The sequence below is a fragment of the Amphiura filiformis genome, chromosome 3, assembly GCF_039555335.1.
Source record: "Amphiura filiformis chromosome 3, Afil_fr2py, whole genome shotgun sequence".
In the NCBI taxonomy this organism is placed as follows: Eukaryota; Metazoa; Echinodermata; class Ophiuroidea; order Amphilepidida; family Amphiuridae; genus Amphiura; species Amphiura filiformis.
The window spans coordinates 34,895,516-34,917,345 of record NC_092630.1 but is presented as its reverse complement, the minus strand read 5'-3'; the positions used below and the strand labels follow the sequence as shown (position 1 = coordinate 34,917,345).

General features: G+C 36.0%; 2 protein-coding genes across 2 annotated transcripts; both read right to left on the bottom strand.

Annotated features, from left to right (window-relative positions):
- Window positions 1-5,196: 5,196 nt before the first annotated feature.
- Window positions 5,197-12,907, bottom strand: LOC140147677 (adhesion G-protein coupled receptor D1-like). Its single transcript, XM_072169447.1, has 8 exons — window positions 12,764-12,907; window positions 12,247-12,313; window positions 10,685-10,751; window positions 10,437-10,522; window positions 9,422-9,542; window positions 7,590-7,631; window positions 6,913-6,972; window positions 5,197-5,977 (listed from the first exon to the last, which is right to left on the bottom strand). The coding sequence occupies exons 1-8, from the start codon at window positions 12,855-12,857 to the stop codon at window positions 5,903-5,905; spliced, it is 612 nt and encodes a 203-aa protein (XP_072025548.1). The 5' UTR covers window positions 12,858-12,907; the 3' UTR covers window positions 5,197-5,902.
- On the bottom strand, window positions 12,902-20,586 carry LOC140147218 (adhesion G-protein coupled receptor D1-like). Its single transcript, XM_072168997.1, has 10 exons — window positions 20,517-20,586; window positions 20,310-20,389; window positions 19,472-19,595; window positions 18,905-19,003; window positions 18,483-18,670; window positions 16,237-16,310; window positions 15,422-15,530; window positions 14,662-14,762; window positions 13,920-13,970; window positions 12,902-12,917 (listed from the first exon to the last, which is right to left on the bottom strand). The coding sequence occupies exons 2-10, from the start codon at window positions 20,343-20,345 to the stop codon at window positions 12,902-12,904; spliced, it is 798 nt and encodes a 265-aa protein (XP_072025098.1). The 5' UTR covers window positions 20,346-20,389; window positions 20,517-20,586.
- Window positions 20,587-21,830: the final 1,244 nt, after the last annotated feature.

Genomic DNA, 21,830 nt, shown 5'->3' with positions numbered 1-21,830 from the left:
ATAAAAAGTAATAATAAATACACGTAGACTTACATTGCTAGTGACATCGCTAATTTTTTTTTTTGTAACAAGTAGTCACGGTTCCCCCATTTCACATTTTTCCCCCTTTTTTAATTGGCACAATCTTCCCTTTTTAGATAAAAATTCCCAATTTTATGCAAACCTATCTTCCTGCCCCAACAAAAACAACACTTTTGCCGCCACTGTCTACATAAAGCTACATAACGAGCTATAACGGTCATTGTCATGATTGCATATAGGCTACATGACATGACATGATCCGCTGTCAATCTGCGTATTCACGTTTGATGTGCTCGTCAGGTGAAATAAAGATAGCCGCAAGATTGAGCTGGATCTACTAGTATATTAAACCTACTTCATATTTGCTATTTATATACATGTACAGGTTATTATATACTTATGCATTTATTTAGTTTATTTATTTGTGTATTTATCATTTCTATTTTTATTTTATTATTATTAAAGGAGGTATTCGTGATCCTATCCTCTTTTTATGACATTTTTCAGTAAATATCCACGACAAAAGCTTATTCCCAAAATTTCAGTTGATTTTGCGTTTGCGAGTTATGCATGATTATGTGTATTACACTGCTCCATAGGCCACTGTTTACCGATATTTTTGCAAAACGAATTAATCTGCAAGAAATATTTGGTACATAAACATTATGTATAGCCAGAGGTATCCAGTGGTATAAAAATCTCATCTTTTTTTGAGAAAAGTGGGGGATGAGGCTGTGGATCACGAAATGCCCTTTTAATATTATATATTATTTATCATTAATCATTACCATCATCATCATCATCATCATCATCATCATCATCATCATCATCATCATCATCATTATCATCATCATCAATTTGGCATCCATCGGGACATCCAAATTTGCAAATATTAGGCTAGCTACATTCCTGACAATAACTTCATGCTGAAATAAAAGATGCAGTGTGGTGGAAAGTGCATAATGCCTATCATATGGGTTGCTCTACAGAGACCAATAAAACTCATTTTCTGTTCACCGAATACAATAAAATAAAATTGGGGAAAAAGTACAGTTATTACAATGCGGTGGCAAATGAAGTACCCATGTCATTACGGTTCACATTCAGGAACGAAGATCAAATCGTGTCATTATTGTTTGCGACCAACGTCTTTAACATGTAGGCTTAGGGACTGTGCAATATTTATGTGTACCTCTGGGGTGGTGAATAATTTCTCAACAATTGCTTGGCCCTCTCTATTTGGCCTTGCCAAAAAATCTTTGCCACTCCCCTTTTGACGTGCCAAAAAACCTTTGCCCCTTTTTGACGTGCCAAAATATCTTTGCCACACCTGAATACACATGCAAGATTTGGGGGAACCAACATTTAAAGCTAAATTATCTTATCATATAATGCGACGCAGCGAGCAGGAAGTTTTGCATATTATTTAAAAGTGTTCCTAACGATTTCCTACACCTTTCTAGGGCGTACTAGAAACGGTGCCCAAAACATCCGTGCCAAAATCAATTGCCCCACTTTCGACCTGCTAAAATCGCTTGTCCCCCCTTCCGATCTGCCAAAATAGTCCCACCCTTTGTCCTGCCAAATTTTTGTTTCGTTTTTGCCCCCCCTATAATTATTTCGTCACCCCTTACCTTTTTTGACTGAATTATATGCAGTTCGTTTAACCTCAGTGTTTGGCCCAGATATGTATACTCCCTAACTCTTTCAATTTCCTGGTCTTCAATGATGATCTTTTCATCTGTTGCCAAATCTGTCATATATTTTTTTTCCTTTGTGCATTTTCAATCCCACCTTCTTGCTTTCTTTATTCAAGTCATTAAATTGTGTTTCACTGTTGTCCTTCACTGTTGAGGTAGTAAGGGCAACATCATCTGCAAATCGGAGGTCTGTTAATTTTTCTCCATCAACATTAATCCCTCTTTCATCCAAAGGTAGTTTTTTGAAGATAGCCTCCATAGCTGTGAATATCTTTGGTGACAATGTATCTCCTTGTCTAACTCCTCTGGATATCTTAACAATTTCAGAAACGTCACTATCCAGATGGATTCGAGATGTTGCATCTGTGTATCCTCCAGAATACAAACATACCCTTCATTTATACCTATTTCTCTCAGTGCTTGGAAGAGATCCTGATGTTCTATGGAATCAAATGCTTTCTCGTAACCAATGAATCCAATACATAGGTCAAGTTGATATTCGTTTGATTTTTCAATGAATTGGTTTATTGCAAGTAGGTGTTCATCCAGTTCTTTCTTTAGTCTACGTTGTACAGATGTGAGAGAAGACTAATGGGTCTGTAATTCTTGATGTCTTCTTTGTCTCCCTTCTTGTGAAGAAGAATGATTTTTGCTTCTTTCCAAGATTGTGGGATTTTTTGGTGATATAATTTGGTTAAACAGTTTGCTTCACTTCCTCCCTCCTCGAGAATATCTTTTGTTATCTTATCTAACATGTCTAATCCTGGTGCCTTGTTTTTCTTCATCTCCTTGATTGCTGGTTCTACTTCACGAAATGTGATGTCTGGTAATTCTGAGTTTTCTGGTGATGTTATTATGGCTTCTAGGCTCTTGGCCTCTGTGTGTGAATTGAATTGTATAGTTCTTGATCAAAGTCTGAACATGCTGAACATATTTTGAGGATTTCCTCCCTATTCGAAGTTGGTGAACCATCTTTTTTGCGCAGTTTTTGTATTCTGACTTTCTTTCGACATTTTTTATTAATTTCTTTGGAACCTTTTCCCATTTCCAGTATGTTTTGAATTTGTTTCTCCTTCATCTTTCTATTTCTCTGTCTTCGTTTCTTTCTGGTGGTTTTAATAAGTTCAGCATATGCTACTTTCTTTTTCCCCGAGTTGTTTTCTTTTTGAGTTCAATTGGTCGATTTCAATATCCTCCTTTGTCTTCTGTTTGGAGTTTTTACTTACAGGTGCTACAGATGCTGCCTTTTATACATAAATAAATAAATTTTGGATTTATAAAGCGCCTTTCTCCAGATCTTAGAGGACTCAAAGCGCTGTAATTTCGCTCTTCTAGGATGATGTTTGTTATCAGGCTGCATCTATCATCTATGTTGAGATGTTCATCTTCCAAGATATGAAATCTATTTCGCAATTGGATTTGAAATTCTTTCTTCCTTTCTCTTATTTTAAGCAAGGTAACTTTCTTATTTCTCTGGCTCTTGATGAATTTAAGTCTGGCTAACTTTCTACTGATGTGAATGCAGGTTAACACCATTCTGTGGTCACTAGCAATATCTACTCTAGTGATGACTTCACACAGTTTTTACAATTACTCTCTGACTACTGACAACAGATAACGCAATAATATTTATAGCAAGGTGAATGTGGTAAATCTGCTGAAAACGACCTATCCAAGCACAATTTGTGACCAAAATGTAGATTTTAAAGGCAAAACCACAGGTGATCCTTATAATATCTTTCAGATTTTATGTCATTAAATGAAAGAGCACACTTACGTAATAATCGGATTAACTACCATAGCAATAGGTACAAACAATTTTTGATTATATCGCGCTGCACTACTACGTTCATGCAGTACCTCTGCATTGAACCATAGATGTCAAATAAATGCTAATCACTTGCACCTGTAAGATTTGTCTCTTTGAAAAGAGCGGTATTGTATTCAATCTATTATATGATTGACGACAGGTGATGAGTGCAATCTGCTTGTAGTGCAGCGCGGTATATTCAAAATTGTTTGTACCTATTGCTATGGTAGTTAATCCTATTATTAAATTACGTAACTTCGCCAGCGTATAGAGGTTGTGCATATGAGTACATTAAACAAAAGCATGATTGCAATCTACCGCGACAGTTCGTCTCACACACATAACAAATGCACTACAATAGGTTGATAAACAACATTTGATTGAATGGACTGCACTGCGCCATGATTACGGTGAAAGACACCGGTTCAAATCCTTTGTTTGGAGCCAATCGATAAAAACATGCAGGACCTCTATACTAGCTTCATTTCAATAAGCAATGGTCAATTCTCTTTAAATTGCAAATCTTGTGCAAAAAGTTACTATTTTCGCCTGTTTTGTCATACGGTTGTAAACTCAATGAACTATGACTGACAAATTGATATTTTTCCCTTTCCTTTGCTTTCCCGAATTTCTCTTTCATTTTTTGTACGGAGGCATTTTTTTTTGTCAGGGAGCACTCTGGCACCCCGCTCCCCTTTGTTTTGCTGGCTACGCTATTGCCTACCGTGCAAATAGCACACATGAAAACAATCTACTACAACTTAATGGCATGAGAAGGTATAAATTTTTATGAGCTGCCGAATATAATATACATGATATACCTAGTAAACTTGAACATACTTGTCAAATTCCCAAACATTATAATATGTACATTGCTAAATACTTAGACTACACTTGTCATCATGTTAAAAATTTTTTAAACATGTCTTCAGGAATTGACTGCGGAATTCTGTAAACTTCTTGATGGCAACGAAATATCGCCCTCTGAAAGACGACACCTGTCACTGGGATCTTTCCCGTCAGTCGTGTAAGAAAATGACGGCGCTCGACACACGAATTTTGTGATCAGATAGCATATCAGCTATCTGAACTATAAATAAGCAATACAAGCATATCTCATTTGAAATTATAAGCCCTATAGACCCTCGCCCCCTTCTCCCTCCCTCCCCTCCTCAGGCACGTAACCAGGGGGGCTGGGGTGGACGCCCGCCAGGGTCGGATCCAGGAATTTTTGATAAAGGGGGCGCCTTTTGGTCGACGACGAAAAAATGTGTTAAAGGGGGTTACCCCCTCGAAAACTCAACGGTTTTGGCCCATTGTTTGCTGTTCATGGCCGAATTTGTTCCTTTTTTTTAAATTTCTTACAATTCTGGTATTTTTAAGTTACCGGCGCCCTTTGCTAGGGAAAAAATAGAGGGGCGCGCCGGCTGCGCCCCCCTAAATCCGCCCCTGCCGCCCCACCCCAAAGGCCCCTTTTGACCGAAAAAAGTCCCATTTGTGAGCGTCGCGAGCTATAAAATAGGGTTTATGCCTTTTTGGTCGAAAAAGGTCCAAATTTTAAAAGTCCACCTTTTCAAAATCAGCCCCTAGTCCAAAAAGGTCCAAATTTTGAAAACAAGTCCACTTTTTCAAAATCAGCCCCCCCCCCCAAATAAAATCCTGGTTACGGGCCTGCCCCTCTTTCTTTCTTTTTCATTTTGTCTTCTTCCCTTCCCCTTTTAAAATTAATATTAAAAAACAAAAAGCAAACAACATTTTAGGTCTATAACCATGACAACAAAATATACAGCGATATATTACTTGATAAAAAGTGATACAAATAGACATGGACCTATTACCTGGCAGCCACGCCGTTTGTTACGGGTAATCGATCAGCAATTATATTCAATTCATTTCAAGTAGGCCCTTTCACATAACTTTCTTTTGATTACAGTAGACTGCCTTGCAAAGCGTTCATATGCTTCCAGTCAGTTACCGATTTAATGGCGGAACCTATTTGTCTTGAACAAAAAGGTAGCTCTCGATGAATAGCTTGTCGGCAAATCAAATCGGCACAAAGCAACAATGCGTTACGTAATCTATTGTCTCTCCATGATTATTAAATCCTCCTTGGTTCTAAGTACATGTATACTCCGAACTTTTAGGTTAAAACCTAATTATAATCATACCGACATTTCGACAGCGTATACTGACTTTCGACCATTGTTTTCCAGTCGCATAATTATAATATTGTCGATAGTAAAGTTGCATCGCATATTCAACACAACCCAACCAAGCGGACCCCGATCAAACCATCACATGGGCAGTTTGAGCAGCTCATATGAAGACAATTCTTTCAATCTCCTAGGTCCTATCAAACATCTTTGGTCATCTAATCAACTTTTGCCATATCCGTGGTGGTTGTCTGATTACGTGTACTAGTATGCGTTGCGTAAGTCCCACTTTCCTATGAACAAAATAAAGCAAAACGAAAAGTGATGGAATATATTTTTTTATCTCAAAACAAGCATAGGACAATAAATCTAATCTTATCGTTGATGTTGATATCTTGCAGTGGCGGATTTAATCTGTCAGCAAATCAGCAGCTGCTGACCAGTCCCCCTTGCTATGTTGGCTTACGGGCCCCCTGCCTTTTTTGGGTAGGGGCTTTCTTCTCTAAGGTTCTTAATAAAATAACTTAATAGACTATATTAAAGCCGTGTGTCCAATGATGCAGTGGATAGAATAGAAATGAAAAAGTTATATAATTCTTGTGCAACAGGGCAATGCCATTTATAATTATTTTGTGATACTTGCTCCTCCTCCCCGTTCCTCTGTAAACACGTGAGTGTCAAGGCTGGAAGTCCTAGCTGTACAACTGGCTGTCTCAGGCCCTACTCTGAAGATGTGCATTTTACCCACTTTGGCATCATCCAGAGGTCAAAGGTCAATGGCCCCAGATTCGGAATACATCACTAGCATCTTTTTAGTGAACTTTGGTCTATCACTTTATAAAGCATAAGACACTAGGATCCCTACTCCAATCATTATAATAAGCTATAATAGTTGAACAAGCGCATTTCTGGTAGAACGACTCATAACGTAGTATATATCCTCTCGACTGTGGATCTCAAGGTTGTGGGTTCGAACCCTGGTAGAATATTAATTGTAATAAATTTGTTTTCCTTTTGTTAAGTAAGATGTAATAATACTGGCAATAAAACTGAACTCAGCGCAATCCAGCCTCATATGCTAAAGTATATCATGTAAATGTATTATGTGATGCAAATGTTGACCAGTAAAAAAATATCGCCCCCGGGGAAATACATCGGGTAATAGATGACTTCAGCCAGCGCTATGTTAGACGTGAATGTCAATAAATATGAATAAAGAATCTCTTACCTTGCTTGATATTTTAGATCCGAATGCCTTATTCCACTGCGTTTGCATTGCTCCACGAACCTGCGAGTAACATGGGTAAGGGATCGTTATCAAAATATGTATCGTCCATGTTTATTTGTATGCGTAATGACGAATAACGGATTACTATAAAGTATTTCAGCTCATAAAACCCGTGAAGTGCTTACACGAGACGCCGAACGCGGGCGCCAACAGATTACTATAAGGCATTTCTATAAACCCCGTGAAGTGCCTTACGCGAAACGCCCAATGCGGGCGCGGCCAACAGATTACTATAAAGCATTTCTATAAAACCCATAAAATGCCTTACGCTAGACGCAGAATGCATGCGACAACGACATTTTTTTTGTACTGTAATATTAAAAGTCGTCCTCGACGGCAGGTTGGTTTATCACTGTTTATACCAATCTGCGATTAATCAATGTGACAAAAACAAACAAGCAACAGAAAAACGATGAAAACACACTACGAAAAGTTGATATCTGACACCCCATAGGAACCCCACAATTAATTCCGGATAAGGTCAAATGAATGTAGATCGCCAACCCAAAAAACTTTATAAAAATGACTTCTTAGGCCCACTGACATGGCCATGATGGCTGAACTGACAATAAATTTTTGCATATTACTGCTGTAAAACGTGTCAATAGCTTACTTACCTCTGAATTAAAATAACAGCAAACTAGTACTAACCATACGCCCTGAAAATGAGAAGAAATTGGTGCTTATTATAAACCAAGAAAAACAGTAATAATCGATTACCCGATGATAAGTATGTATTAAACATTTCTACAATACGCCATTGAAAACCTTCCTTTGAAATCATTGTGGGCGCCGATTTCTAAACCTTCTATCGTTATATATCTTGAATATTGTTGTCATATTATACAAATGGTAGACACTGTCTTGTATTTTGGCACAGAAACATCAGAAAAATGAATAAGAAATAGCAAGATATTTTCGAAAAACCTTTTTATCATAGAATGAAGGAATAACTGATATTATTGGGCTAAACTAAAATATATCTAAATAGCGCCCTCAATGTTCACACAAATATACAGTTTATAGAATAAAATTTACCACAAAAATAGCAGATGATTTTTCTTTTCAAGCAAGGAAAATCTATTTTAAAAATAGCTAAAAAATAATATGTTTGTTAGTGTGAATGCTGTTGGTATTGTCAGGGTCTAGAATTGATCATAATAATATGATGTTTTGTTAGAACACAAAAAATAATTACATGACGCAATTATATTATGATCACTCTAATTCCAAACCTATTTCAACCAAGGCATGGATTTTATGGAAAAGAAAAGACAAAAATCCCACACGGATGTCCGCTATACATGGACATAAAGATGTGTAAGAGTACATGTAGTCCCAGACAATTTGATGATAAATACAATAATACAATATAGTAGGGGGTTTCGAAACTGGGATCATTGGAAATTGTCACGCATTCCAGTGTGGTATATCAAGTCTATGAGGCTGAATTGACATAGATCAGTCCTTCCCTGCATAGGTGCCATTTTGTTTCCTTCCTTCATGATATTATTGATCAGTTGTAACACTTGACATAAGAAAAATACATTTGTTAGCATATTTACAATTTAAAAATTAGTAATCGACGTGAAAATTATGACAGTGATTATTGAGGTATATGCTTGATAGAATCAGACCAGATGGGATGATCTTATTGACATAGGGTTAAAAACACCCCCCCCCCCCTAAAATTACAAAACATTTCTGTGCATAACTTGACATAATATTTTGTTCATTTTGCAAAAATTAAAAAAACTTGTGAATAGAGCAAAAATCTACCGCACCGCACAACAACACAGAACATGAGTGAAATATTTTATGACTACAGGGCTCAAAAAATAACCCCCTTAAAATTACAAAATATATCTTTGCAGAACTTGATATACGTACATTTTATTGATTTGAAAAATTCAAAAAAGCTGTGAATAGAAAAATCAATTTGCTACCCTCCTAATGTTGTCCCATTTCCCAAACCTTTTTTTGGCCAAATTAATCACTTTTTCCAAAATTGATGCTTTCAGAAAAAGTTGCAATTTTCAACATCCTATGTTGTAATAGGATGTAATGTAATGTACAAAAATGTATATCAACGTTTGATTGATTTAATTGTTTCTCTGTTTTCTCTAATTTTATGTGTCCGATAACTCATGCAATCATCTTTCAGTATAAAACAATGATTCATTAACAAGGAATTTGGACATGGATAGGGTTTTTATTCAGCAGGTGTTTCAAGAAACCTAGATGTCCTAGAAACCATGGAAACGTTAGAAAGAGCAAAATGGCCGTGGCCGTGGTGGTGGTATATCATCTCTTCCCACTTTCTGTGACCCGGGGTCCCGACATTGCTCTTATGAACTCTCCTGGATTTCCCTGCCACAGGAAGTATACTGCTTTCATAACGAGATTAGAGAATAATGACATGGATAGAGATTAGAGAATAATGTATTACTTGACAACTATTGATGATATCAAAGATATAAGCCATAATCATAGTCCAGTTTCCAACTATTCCCAAAATCCACACTATTCCAAGCATTGGTAACAACATGATAGCACTTCGAACCCCAGTCCTGCATAGAAATAATACAAGAAAGTGAAATGAATATATACTTCCAATGTGCGGATTAGGGTGCTAAATGGTGTCAGGGGGCACACCAACATTTAACGTCCACCGACAATATGCAACCAACCCGTAAACATGGTAAATAGTTCTTGTAAAAAGTAGAAATTGAATTTATTTGTTTCCTTTGTCAGGAAATATGTAAACATCTCAAAATAAGTAACTAAACCCCCTTGATATATTGACCATTATTCAAAAATGTAAGTGCAACTTTCAAATCTGGACCTTGCTACTTTAAATTGACCGGTGTTTTATTGTTTTCTAGGCTATCGTATCAAATGAGGTGTCTAAATGCGCAGAAATAAATTCTGCTTCCAACGCCTTTTTACAGATTTGTAATACAATAGCCCTCTTTTGAATAGTGGCCATTATTTAAGGGGGGATAATTAATTTTTTGAGGTGTTTATTTGAAAAACTTTTTCTGGTAGACTAATCGAGCAATCAATTATGTACTCGTAAATCTAAAGAATTGAACAGCTTAGATATTGCGGAAAAGATGAAAATGTCAAATATTCGATATTAGATTTTCGATCTGTATTCAAAAAAGATATATTAGCGCTAAAGGGTCCTCCTATATTTTATCCCATTATGAATAATTTCTGAGAGGCAATCATGTTCACGGTGGCACAAATGCTTCAGAAAGATGATGACGAGTTAATTATATGTTATTGAACATCATGGTCCAAATGTTTCTCTCTGATCCTTGTCCTCAAGTCTAGCATTAGTCCGAAACATCATGGCCCTAGTTGTTCCTTCCTCACCAAGGACAGTGGAAATCGTAGTTACGGAGGTGTGAGTACCTCGGGCTAGTCTAGCATTAAGCCTAATTTAGACATTAACTTACTTGACCACATCGATGTTATTCTCTGCAGAAACCTTGCTTGCTTTCACTGTCTTCTGTATCACTATACCCAGTACAATGCTGTTTACCTTTCAAGGTCAAACGATTGGAAAGAAGATTGTTAAAAAAAACTTTCAACCATGCGACATTTCGTTTCTAAAATACAAATGGGTGCAAGGTATTGTTTGGGTGTGTGGAAAGTAGAAAAATGTCTACCAAACATAATAGTGATGCTATCATAAATCACTTACTGTGATGATGAGTAAAACTGGCACAAGGAACGCCCAGATGAAGCCCCTTTTCGTCGTCAGCCAACATCTGCGAGCACAAGATTAAAAATCGGAAAGTAGAAAAACTTGAAGAAAAGTGAAGTGTTTTTACGGATATGCACTGACGCAGGGTCGCGTTTAAAGTAACAAAGACAATAATGAAAGTATAACATTTTGGAAACAAAAATGAGGAAAGGAATTCAACTGCATCTTCAAAATTTGGGAAAAAACCTACTTACTTAAAAAAATCCTCTTGCTACTTTAACAGATTGTTCACAGTTTTGTAACCTCTCGGCTTCATATGGGCAACTCCCTCTTGTTTGGCCTTCCTCAGATTGCAAGAGAGTTACAATGGCTGCCGGTTGGTTACAGCATAGTGTACAAACTGATGCTGCTTATTGTTACTAAATGTCACTAAATGATCTGGCGTCAGAATACACGTACGTCTCTGGAATACTCTACCAACCCACGTTAAATCAAGTACATCTTAAGCATAGTGCAAAAGTTATTTAAAAACTCATGTAATTAAAGAAGCAATTTTCCTGATGTGTATCACCGTAGTTTTGTTCCCCTATTGATTGTTAGTATAGTAGTAGTATTGTCTATAATATGTAATTTCTATTATTTGGTAATGCAAGCGCGGTTTAGGACCTTTTTCCAAAATGGGTATTTTTTTTCGAAATTTCAAAAATACAGTTGAATTCCTTTCACCATTCCCTTTCATAATAATGTATACTTTCATATAAATTTATCTTTGTTACCTTAAAAAGTATAGCGAAAATAAATTGCATGTTAATTGAGGGAAAGAAATTTTACAATAAATTTAAGGGCTGGGGTATGAACGTTTGGACAGTATTTATTTTGGGACATTAGAGCACATCAGACATATCGAATTGCATTCTGAATACGAAGAATGTCCTTCTGATATCAAATAATTTAGGTTTTTGAAATTCGCAATTTAATACACATTTTATGGCAAATCATTAAAATTGATATTTTTGATATTTAACAGTACTTGAAGTAAACTTTATCAATCTGATGATTTATACTTAAAGTGTATGTAGGTGGGATGAAAAGCCGACGATCAATTGAAAATTTTGACCTTTCGTATAGAAGATATGGATTTTTTTCCCAAAACACCAAAAAAAATTAGGTCTTTTTGGGAAAAAATCCATATCTTCAATATGAAAGGTAAAATTTTCAATTGACCGTCGGCTTTTCCTCCCTGCTACATACACTTTAAGAATATATCATTAGATTTATATAATTTACTTCGAGGACTGTTATATATCAAAATTTGACAAATATCAAATTTTTATAATTTGTCATAAAATTTGTATTATATTATGATTTTCAAAAAATGAAAATTATTTGATATCAGAAAGACATGCTTCGTATTCAGAATGCAATTCGATAGGTCTGAGGTGCTTTCATGTCCCACAAAAAATACTGTCGAAAAGCAATAAACGCTCATTTTAGATCCCTTAATGGTACCTTTATTTTCTTTTTTGTTTTTCAAAGTGTTTCTATTGTTACATACATACCTTCCATCAACACCAAATTTATCGTGTCCCACTCCAAGTACTATTGCTGATATCAAAGTTGGGATTCCTATAAATATATAGCATATAGATCACGGTTATTTTATTGTCTGCAATAGTTCCAAGAATATAAAATAATGCTAGACAATAAACCAGTTCAATCCCGATGACCATCTGAATACATATCACTCCGCATAGCGTTCCTCATGTAAAACTTAACCCCGAGATTATGTTGACGCAGGAGGTGTCAGATGAGGGATGTGCCCCCCCCCCCCCATTTCAGCCATGGAAAATAAGCAGCTCTTGGTGTGAGATTTAGTACCTTGGGGTGAGATTTTACTACGTTGGCGCGAGAGCGTGAGAAAGTGTCCAAATGCGTGAGTCTCACGCTAAATGCGTTGACGAATGCACTAGAGAAAGATAATTATCCATCATACACGTCGTACGACAAAATTATAAATAATAGGTCTACATGTACGTCATTATATTTTAAATGAACGTAATAAAGGAAACAAAATACCCCATCCAATGCAGTAATAAATCTTGGTGAAATCCTTTTCACTCCCAAAGACAATCACGATTAAACGATAGAGATGTATAGCTTCTACCATCATCCAACAGAAAACTGAGATTAATGCATAGTATAGAAACACTGCCACTACTTTACAAGCAATCTGAAAAGGAAATTTGAAGAAAATCATATAATTAAAGACAGAGATAAAAAGAATTTATTGCGTCTGACGTCATCTGTCAATCAAATTCGAGCACTGTTTGTTTGACTTGTTGAACGCGGATTTATAACCGGGCGCCTTATAGTTAATTTTGCACCTTTCGACAAGCAAACCATCTCAAAAGTTAGATCTTTATAGTAGGAAACTTTCTTTGGCGAAGGCACCATGTCAACAATGCCTAGAAAAGCTGCTTTTTGCCTTGTAAAAGTACGTAATTTTTCGCCATTTGCTGCTATTCCTTTTTTCCGATCAGCACCGGATAGATCGGTCTTCCTTTTACGCGCTGATTAACCTGTGTAAACCAATCAAGGATCGTAATTGACAGTGACATCAGACGCGATAAATTCTTTTTATCTCTGTCTTTAATTATGGTCAAACTGAATTATGATACTTCAAAAGTGCGCAGATAACGTAGGTTTTGATATTTTTATAATTACCCACTTATTTCCCTAAATTGGGTTAAATATTACAATTGGACATTTATTGCCAGTTAGGTACAAATAAAGCATTATGATTTAGATATGTTCGCTAAAAAGGATAATACTTTTTTCAACCCAAAAAATAAGTTAAGTATTTGTATTTGTCTGGATTCCGGAATAGTATCATTAGAGAGCCACCACAGTATGCATTAGTTCTATTACGCTGGCAAGAAGAGATCAATTTTGTTAATAAATATGTTAATTATGTTCCTTAGTATGTGGTAATGGTCGAGTTTCTTAGAATTTGTTTTATTATTTCATCTCCAGAACTAAACGATGATAATTTAGAACGAATGTTTCAAATCTAAGAAATTAAATGTTTACGTTATTATGTACTAGGGTATTTTATGACATATATATGCAGTATTTTTTAAACTTATTTCTTGCATATGTCTTAAAACTAACCGCATTTGAAGTCGCAGTTTCACTCATCATTAAAATCATAAGTGCAAAAAGCAGAGCAAACATCAGTTGCCGATGGATAAACAGGCGTTCTTTGTGTAATGATTCTTTCCATCTGTAAGGAAAATAAAACAATCATGATAATGTGTATAAGAATACATCATCATCATGCATGGACATAGATTTTGACAGTGGTGTAGCAACATAGCGTCATAGAGGCGGGGGGGGGGTCGGTCTCCCCCCCCCCCTCGGATGACTAACGCTACGTCACTGGATTTTAGTACTAGTTTGATTCAAGTAATTCATCTATACAATTTATTTTTCGCAGACAAAGACAAATCGTCCATTTTTATCATTTTTTTTATCATTCACTCATATTTTTTGTAATCTGTTACAATCAGCTGTCAATCATTCTGTCACTACCTATTTGCTAGCGCTGTAGAAGTAGTGATGTAACATGATCAATTAAAATAGCGCAGGTAAAAACAATTTTTGTATGTATTGCCCCACACTAGACGTATGCTGTAACTCTACATTACACTATTGATAATCAAAGAATAAGTATAAAGACTTGGATCGTAATTCTATTGAAACTTCACATTATGCTGAGTGAACGTACGTTTCACTCAAACCTGTACGCTTAGTGTCTTCGAAAAGAGCGGTAGTGTATTCAATCAATGATTGCACACATACACAGATATGACAGGTGATGAGTGTAGCCTACTTATAGTGAAGGGCAATACATTCGAAAATTGTTTTCACCTATCGCTATGGTAATTAATCCTGAATATTAATAGATAACTTACCCAAGAAGAGAGAAACTAATCAGTCCTAATATCAATGAAAATATTGAACAGCCATTTCCCAGGTACGTTATGGCCCTCACGACACGCGAGTATGGTTTATCCTAAAAGAAGCAGACCAAAATAAGTTGTGCTTTTAGTTTGTTTGTTTTTGGCAACTTACACGTCTTACCAAGCAAGAAAGCCGGGGCACCAAATTAGATTTTTCCATTAATAACAAATCAACACGCCTCATAATCTCCGGGAACTTTAAAAATGGTTGATTTCCCTGTGTCCAGTGTAAATTTTTCGACCAATACCATTTACATCAGGTGATTGGCTTAAAATAGACGTCGTGGGATGCATAAGGGGCATAGAAAAAATGGAACCAATTTTAGTTTTACCCTTTCAGGTGTAAAGATGCAAAAAAACATCGGTTCCACTAATGTAGGAAAGCTATAAGCTAACTCTAAAATCTCCTAATAGCGCCATGCACTAGAATCACTAGCAGGCTATGTTAGCACATTTATGACAAAGGTACCAAAATCTGAATTTTAATGATTTTTTACGATCGTCTGGATGATCAAATCACTGAATGGGCCTTAACAGTATAAGTATTTCGAGTTCAACTGAATGAGTTCATCATGATAAATAACACATTTTTATTTATCAAAAATCGATTATGGCATAGTGTAACAATTACGTAGAAGCATTTGGTAACTCAGTATAACAAGGGGCGAACCGTTAGGCCGATGAGGGTTAATAATTACGTATACTTATTTACTTGTTCCACAAATCGCATAAGAGCAGCAAAACTTGTCAGATGTGTACATTTACATTTCATCCCGCATTCTTGGGATAAGTCAAGTGTACAACCCTTTTCCGACCAGTACCTGAAGTAAAGAGAAAACATTAGGCATTTTGGTTATCAGTATACCAAGAAAGTAGAGCATATGAAGGAAGGACTGTGATATCAAAAGTATTTGTTAAAATATGAACAAGACCAGATAATACATATATAATAAACCAGGTAAGGTGTAACGGTTCAGGGGTACCTGAAATGTGCCTGCAAAATTTAAAAAAGCTATGCATTTATACACTATAAACATTACCTAGTCATGAATAGAACCAATAAATATTTGACTAGGGCACCTATTACGAGCGACAATAATAGATTGTCCAAAAATACTAATTAATCAAATAAACCGGGAAATAAATCTGGAACCGTATTAAAAAATTAATAATTAAATGACTAACGTACATTAACCATGTTGACGTTGAAAAAACAATATGCACCAGGCCGGATTCGGATCCGTAATTAAACAGATATCAAAGCTCTTTACATTTATTTCCCAGTCAATAGTCTATATCACACCATTTGCCTTCCTACAATAACGGCGCCCATATGAATACCCCATAACAGTTCCCCATATTACACCGGGGACAAGCGACATAAAGTGTCTTTCCCAAGGACACAACTCGTTTGTACGGACGGGATCCGAACCCACAACCTTGCGCTCAGTGGCGTAGCGAGGGAACATTGATAAAATGAATCAAACCTTTGATAAAATATTTAAGACATTAATAATTAACAGTTACCCATCTTGAGTGTAGTAATAACATCCCGGTACTGCCGTTTTTCCAGGAGTAGTAGCTTCAAGTGACTGAGTTGGCTAGAATCAAAGATTAATACAATTTTTATCAGTGGTGTTAATTTATTACACAGTTCCATATTTTCCCACAAATATAAACTGAGCTCAAAAAGAAACTTATAATTTTTCACAAGGTCATATCTTGAAATCCTGTCCATCAAATTGAATCAAAATTACACAGAGATTTACTTCAATACTCTACTCTTAACACATGTCAGTAACCAAGAAGTTATCCAACTGACACAACAGCAAAATGCACTGACATGGGACAGCTTCCTGGACCACATTCACAGCCCAGCCCTGTTTCATGAAGAAAGTGTATGAAAAGCAGAAAACAGCACCGTTTTATCATCTGTGTAAGGATCTTGTGTGCATTCTCACAGATTTTTTGTCCTGGGTACCAAATGTTGGGCTGTGAAAGTGAAGGAAGTCCAGGAAGCAGCTGTCCCATGACAGTGCATTTTGCTGTTGTGTCAGTTGGACAACTGCTTGGTTACTGACATGTGTTTTGAGTAGAGTATTAAGGTAATCATGTGTGTAATTTTGGTTCATTTTGATTGACAGTATTTTAAAGATTCCTTTTAGACCTTGTGATTCACAAGTTGTAAAAAAAAAATTCTTTTTGAGCTCAGTTTATATTCATTACAATTTGAAAGCATCATCATGTGTGGACACAGCTCTATACATGCGCATGTGCAGAGCCCTGATCAACCTACATTATTGTAGAATAACCATTGCAGCCAGGATCAGCCTCCCGAGTCAGTTTGTACGGATCGAAAGAGCTACAAAGTGACTATTTGCAGTAAGCTCTTCGGAAATTAAGGCAGCTGTGTACTCTAGACATTGCTTCTTTCGCAAAATTGAGTTTTTTTGATATGTTTGTACTTTGTTATGTTTGTTATAAATACAAGGAATGAAAATTTAAAGGATTTTATTTCACTATTCCACTCGTGTTTGAAATTGCAAAGGAAAGAAAATCTTTGTTGTACCAGCAGGGTACACGCGCGCAACATTGCATCGCGTTGCGTATCGCGCAATTTGTTAACGCACAAATACGCGACGCATACGCGACGCTTATCTGCATGCGCGGCGCATCTTATGGAAACACCGCGGAAGCACTGAGTTCACAAAACCTAGTGGTCAAATGGCTCCGTTTTAGCTGATAAAATGTGGGTTTTTCAAGTTCTTTCCCCGATTTAAATATCAAGTTATGAATGGATTTCGCTCAAACTTCTCAAGGGGCTGTGGATTTACCCGATGTTCACGTAATATAAGGTACAAAAACGAAAACTGCCGCATTCTCCTGTGAGATTCGATGAAAGTGTTCATTTTCTCTGTAAAATGACGATTTAGGTACACGATAACTCAATAAATACAGCATCTATAGGTAAGCAAATATGATCATCGTAAAAAGCATGATCGACTCAAGAAACGGTTTTCTCATTTTTTTATATTTTGGTCTATTTCCGATTTTAGGCATCATTTTGTGCAAATATGCGTTTTTGAATTTTTAAAAGTTAATTTTGATGCCTTATATAAACAATATTTCAAAAAATATGGCCAATATCAAAAAAATAAAAAACCGTTTTTGGAATAGAGCCTCAAGATTGAGCTAAAAACAAAATAAAATATTTTGGAAAGAGTGTTTTTTTGTTATGATGTACCTAACAAATATTGCCAAAAACTCACTTTTCTGTGATTTTCTTCATAATTGTTGTTTTTACCCCAAATCTGTATTTATATTAAGATTTATTGATGTCTTGCCTTCATATAAATGTAACGACTATCATATGAGATACCACCAACTTCTATTCTATACATTATTACGATTTGCGCATGCTCTAGTATCCCACATGGTGTTCCTATTACAAGCAAATTTGACACTAACTTGAAATTAAATACACTAATTAGAGACCATTGCTGTTTGCTCTGGATACATTTTTACTGCATTTTTAGCTAGTTAAAATTGTGATATATTTAATTTTGAGAATTACAATTATATAAAAGAACACAAGCCCATCCAGCTGCTTGTATAGAATATTCGATCGTGCACGTGTATATCACAATGCATATTTAAACTTTCTTTATCTGTGTCAACAATAGAATATTGATCACCAACGGAGCTGTTCAGCTGTATGAAAAAAATATTTGTAATACAGGGTGTTGACACTGTGCAGGGCTAATCAAACTTACGTCTATTGGGAGACAAATCTCCAACGGATCATCTGACTCGTAAGCTATTATGTTCCCATATTGATCCCACAAATTGATGGTAATAATAGGACTTAATGTCTTGGTCTCACCCTCATCTGAATTCTGTTCCAACTTAAGTGTTACATTTTCTGGTAATGCTACCAAAGCACCTATTGTAGCGAACCCAGCTGTGAAAATCAGATCATTAACAAAAAGCGTGATGTGTGCATAAAACATGTACAAGTACATGGTACATGTAATGAATTAAATATTTTGAGTATCTAGAATATCTTGATAAATATGGAAAGGGTACTTAATTTGGCTTATTCCTATTAGCTAAAACCAGGTTTGAAAAAAAGTACTTTATTTTAAAAGATCGTACATTATGTTTTAGACATCAAATGAAAATAGTAAATGCTTACTCCCATCTCCAAAATCGAGAGTGACGTCAAGAGAGAAGCCATCTTCCAGAGCAACATTTAATTTGTTTATTCCAGGCAGCGACGGAAATACACACACACCTACAATACCAAAAGATTCAGTAAAGTAATCATTGTTTCAACCCGACTTATTTCTCTTTTACACAATCTGTTTCTGAACACATTGGCTTGCAGAGAAAACAAGCCCAAAGCACGATTTTCACTTTATTGAATAACCTTGATCCCACTCTCCATTGATATATGAATTTGAATGACATTATTTCAATCCCTTTTAGCATGTTTGCTATTATGCCCGCCAAAAAGGTGGATTTCATGAAGGCCTGATGGATTATTGTGCGAAAAATATATATGGGTTAACCCACTTTCGACAACTTTTGGTTTACAAACCCAAAGAGTGTTTAGCCCACAAGGCAATTAGAAAAATGTAGGCTTTTTACTGATATCAATATCACAGAGACCTTTGATTGGACTCCTTTTAGGTTTACATTATGAATAATAATTGTGTCACCTTCAATAAGAATTATTTGGAAAACTTAAATCCAAACTTACCAAATGTGTTCCCACCATCTAAACACAGTTTATCATCCGACTGCAGAGGGGTCGATGTGATATCTTCCCATGCTCTTAACAATTCATTGACATCACCTGCAGAAGTGTCAGCTCCAACTATGGACTGTAAAGTGAGTACAAGCCAAAAATTGCAAGGCTCGAATGATAGTTTTGCATACGGACATCATCCAGTCCGGACTGGAGGGTTATCTAGAAATCGAAATCTGATTAACCCGTGACAATTATACGTGAAGCGACCATTCAGCCCGGGCGGGAGGGTGATCCAGCAACAGAAATCTGATGAACTATAAAGAAAAGGAACTCGGCAAATAGCCATCCTATCCCGCTATATCATATACACGACATACATGCAGGCCTTGCAGGGGCGTCGCAAGAGCCTCAGGGGACCATGGAAAAGGAGAAGTGCGGGACCCTTTTAACATCTCCATCATTTCTCCTCATTTTCGCTTTTGCTCGGGGCCCTGGACTATATCCACCCTGTCCACCCGCTTGCTACGCTTCAGAATGAATATCAGGTTTTTTACGGGTCAAACCCTTTCATCCATGCTCGTAACTCGTATGCATTAATCTGAACAACTCTTCGTACAGATTTTGTTCTGGTTTTGTTATCTTATTTTTGATTTTGAACGGTTTCCAATAAAATATCACTTGATATTTAATACCATGACCACCATGCACATAGAAGCAATAGTCAACTGTATAAAATAAAAGGTGTGGTATGTTACTTGTTTGATATGTGTTCGATAGCTGCTCAAATTCATGTGATGGAATAATGAAGTTGAATTGTACATATTTTTATCGACATAAAGTAACTTACTGTGGCTCCCAAATGCTGCAGAATTACGGTTGACATAATCGAACTGGTTTCTTCATTAAGAACTACAATACCACCTGAGTCTGCGAAAATGGCACATTTATTTTAAGATTAAATCATCACGAATTTGCTTTAATTCAAGATGTAACAGGAATATTTATTCCATAGTTTTTCACTTTGATTGCTTTGTTTAGTTGTTTAAGTTCATACCTATCAGATTTTCTAGTTGTATCTGCTTCAATGACTTCGTGGTGATTGCAGAAGAGGTTGTAAGTTCGAACCCTGTAATTAGAGCCATAGAAATGTAATTAACTGTCTCTCTATACAATAAATTACATGTCGGCCAGATAGTCATGTAATGTTGAAAGCAAGAAAAGAAATAAATTTCACAGTTGAAAGTATTTTTCATAATGCAATATTATCTATTTTACTGTTAAAACATTCCGTCTCCAAATACCTTCAACTGAAACGATGAACGAATGTGAAGCGTTATTCCCGTAGTCATCATACGCAATGTATGTAACAACAGTATCTCCAATAGGAAAAAGACCCCAGGATTTAAAGTTGGATTGTACTGTGAAATATCCGCTGTTATCGAAAACAAATGGTTCGGTCCAATTTACAACGGTTGAAGCGTTCACTTGTTTTGCTTGTATCGAAATATCAGTAGGGGCGCTCAAAAATATCGGCGCCTCAGAATCTGTAAGGATTGACAAGATTCGAATCTGAATAACTGCAAATAACGTACACCCAGATTAAGAGCTGAATAACTCCAAATAACTCATCAAACACCCAGATTAAGAGCTGAATAACTCCTAATAAATCCTCGAACACCTATTAAAAGTGCATTTCGTAATCCACAGCCTCCTCCCCCCCCCCCCCACTTTTTTTCAAAAAAAAAGTTGAGATTTTTATACCACTGGAAACCTCTGGCTACATATAATGTTTATGTACCAAACAAAAAATCCTTGCAGATAAAATCGTTTAGCAAAAATATCGTCAAATTTGAATTTCGTTCTGGTATACCAGATTACAAGGTGTCCTATGGAGCAGTGTAATATACATAATCATGCATTACTCGAAAACACAAAATAGGAATCAACTCAAATTTTGGGAATAAGTTTTTTTGTGTGGATATCTACTGAAACATGACATAAAAAGAGGATGCTAGGATCACGAAATCCCCCTTTAAGCTAAAATAAACTAACCTAACCAAATCTCAAATCTTATTCTTATCATGAATTCTAAACACAGAATGGAAAAAATATTCTACATATTCAACAATATATAATTTCGAAGTCACAAACAAAATAAAGATGGCATGAAAGGTGAATAGTGCCACTATAAAACAACAAAATTAAATTCTATAATACATACTTACCAATCACAGTAACAATAAAAGTATAATTCACGTAGTTTTCAGAAGGATCCAACACTTTATATGTCACCACGGTAATTCCAATTGTGAAATTATCCATAGGACTGTAGTTCGATTCCAAGATTACATCCTCCTGGGAGTTGTCA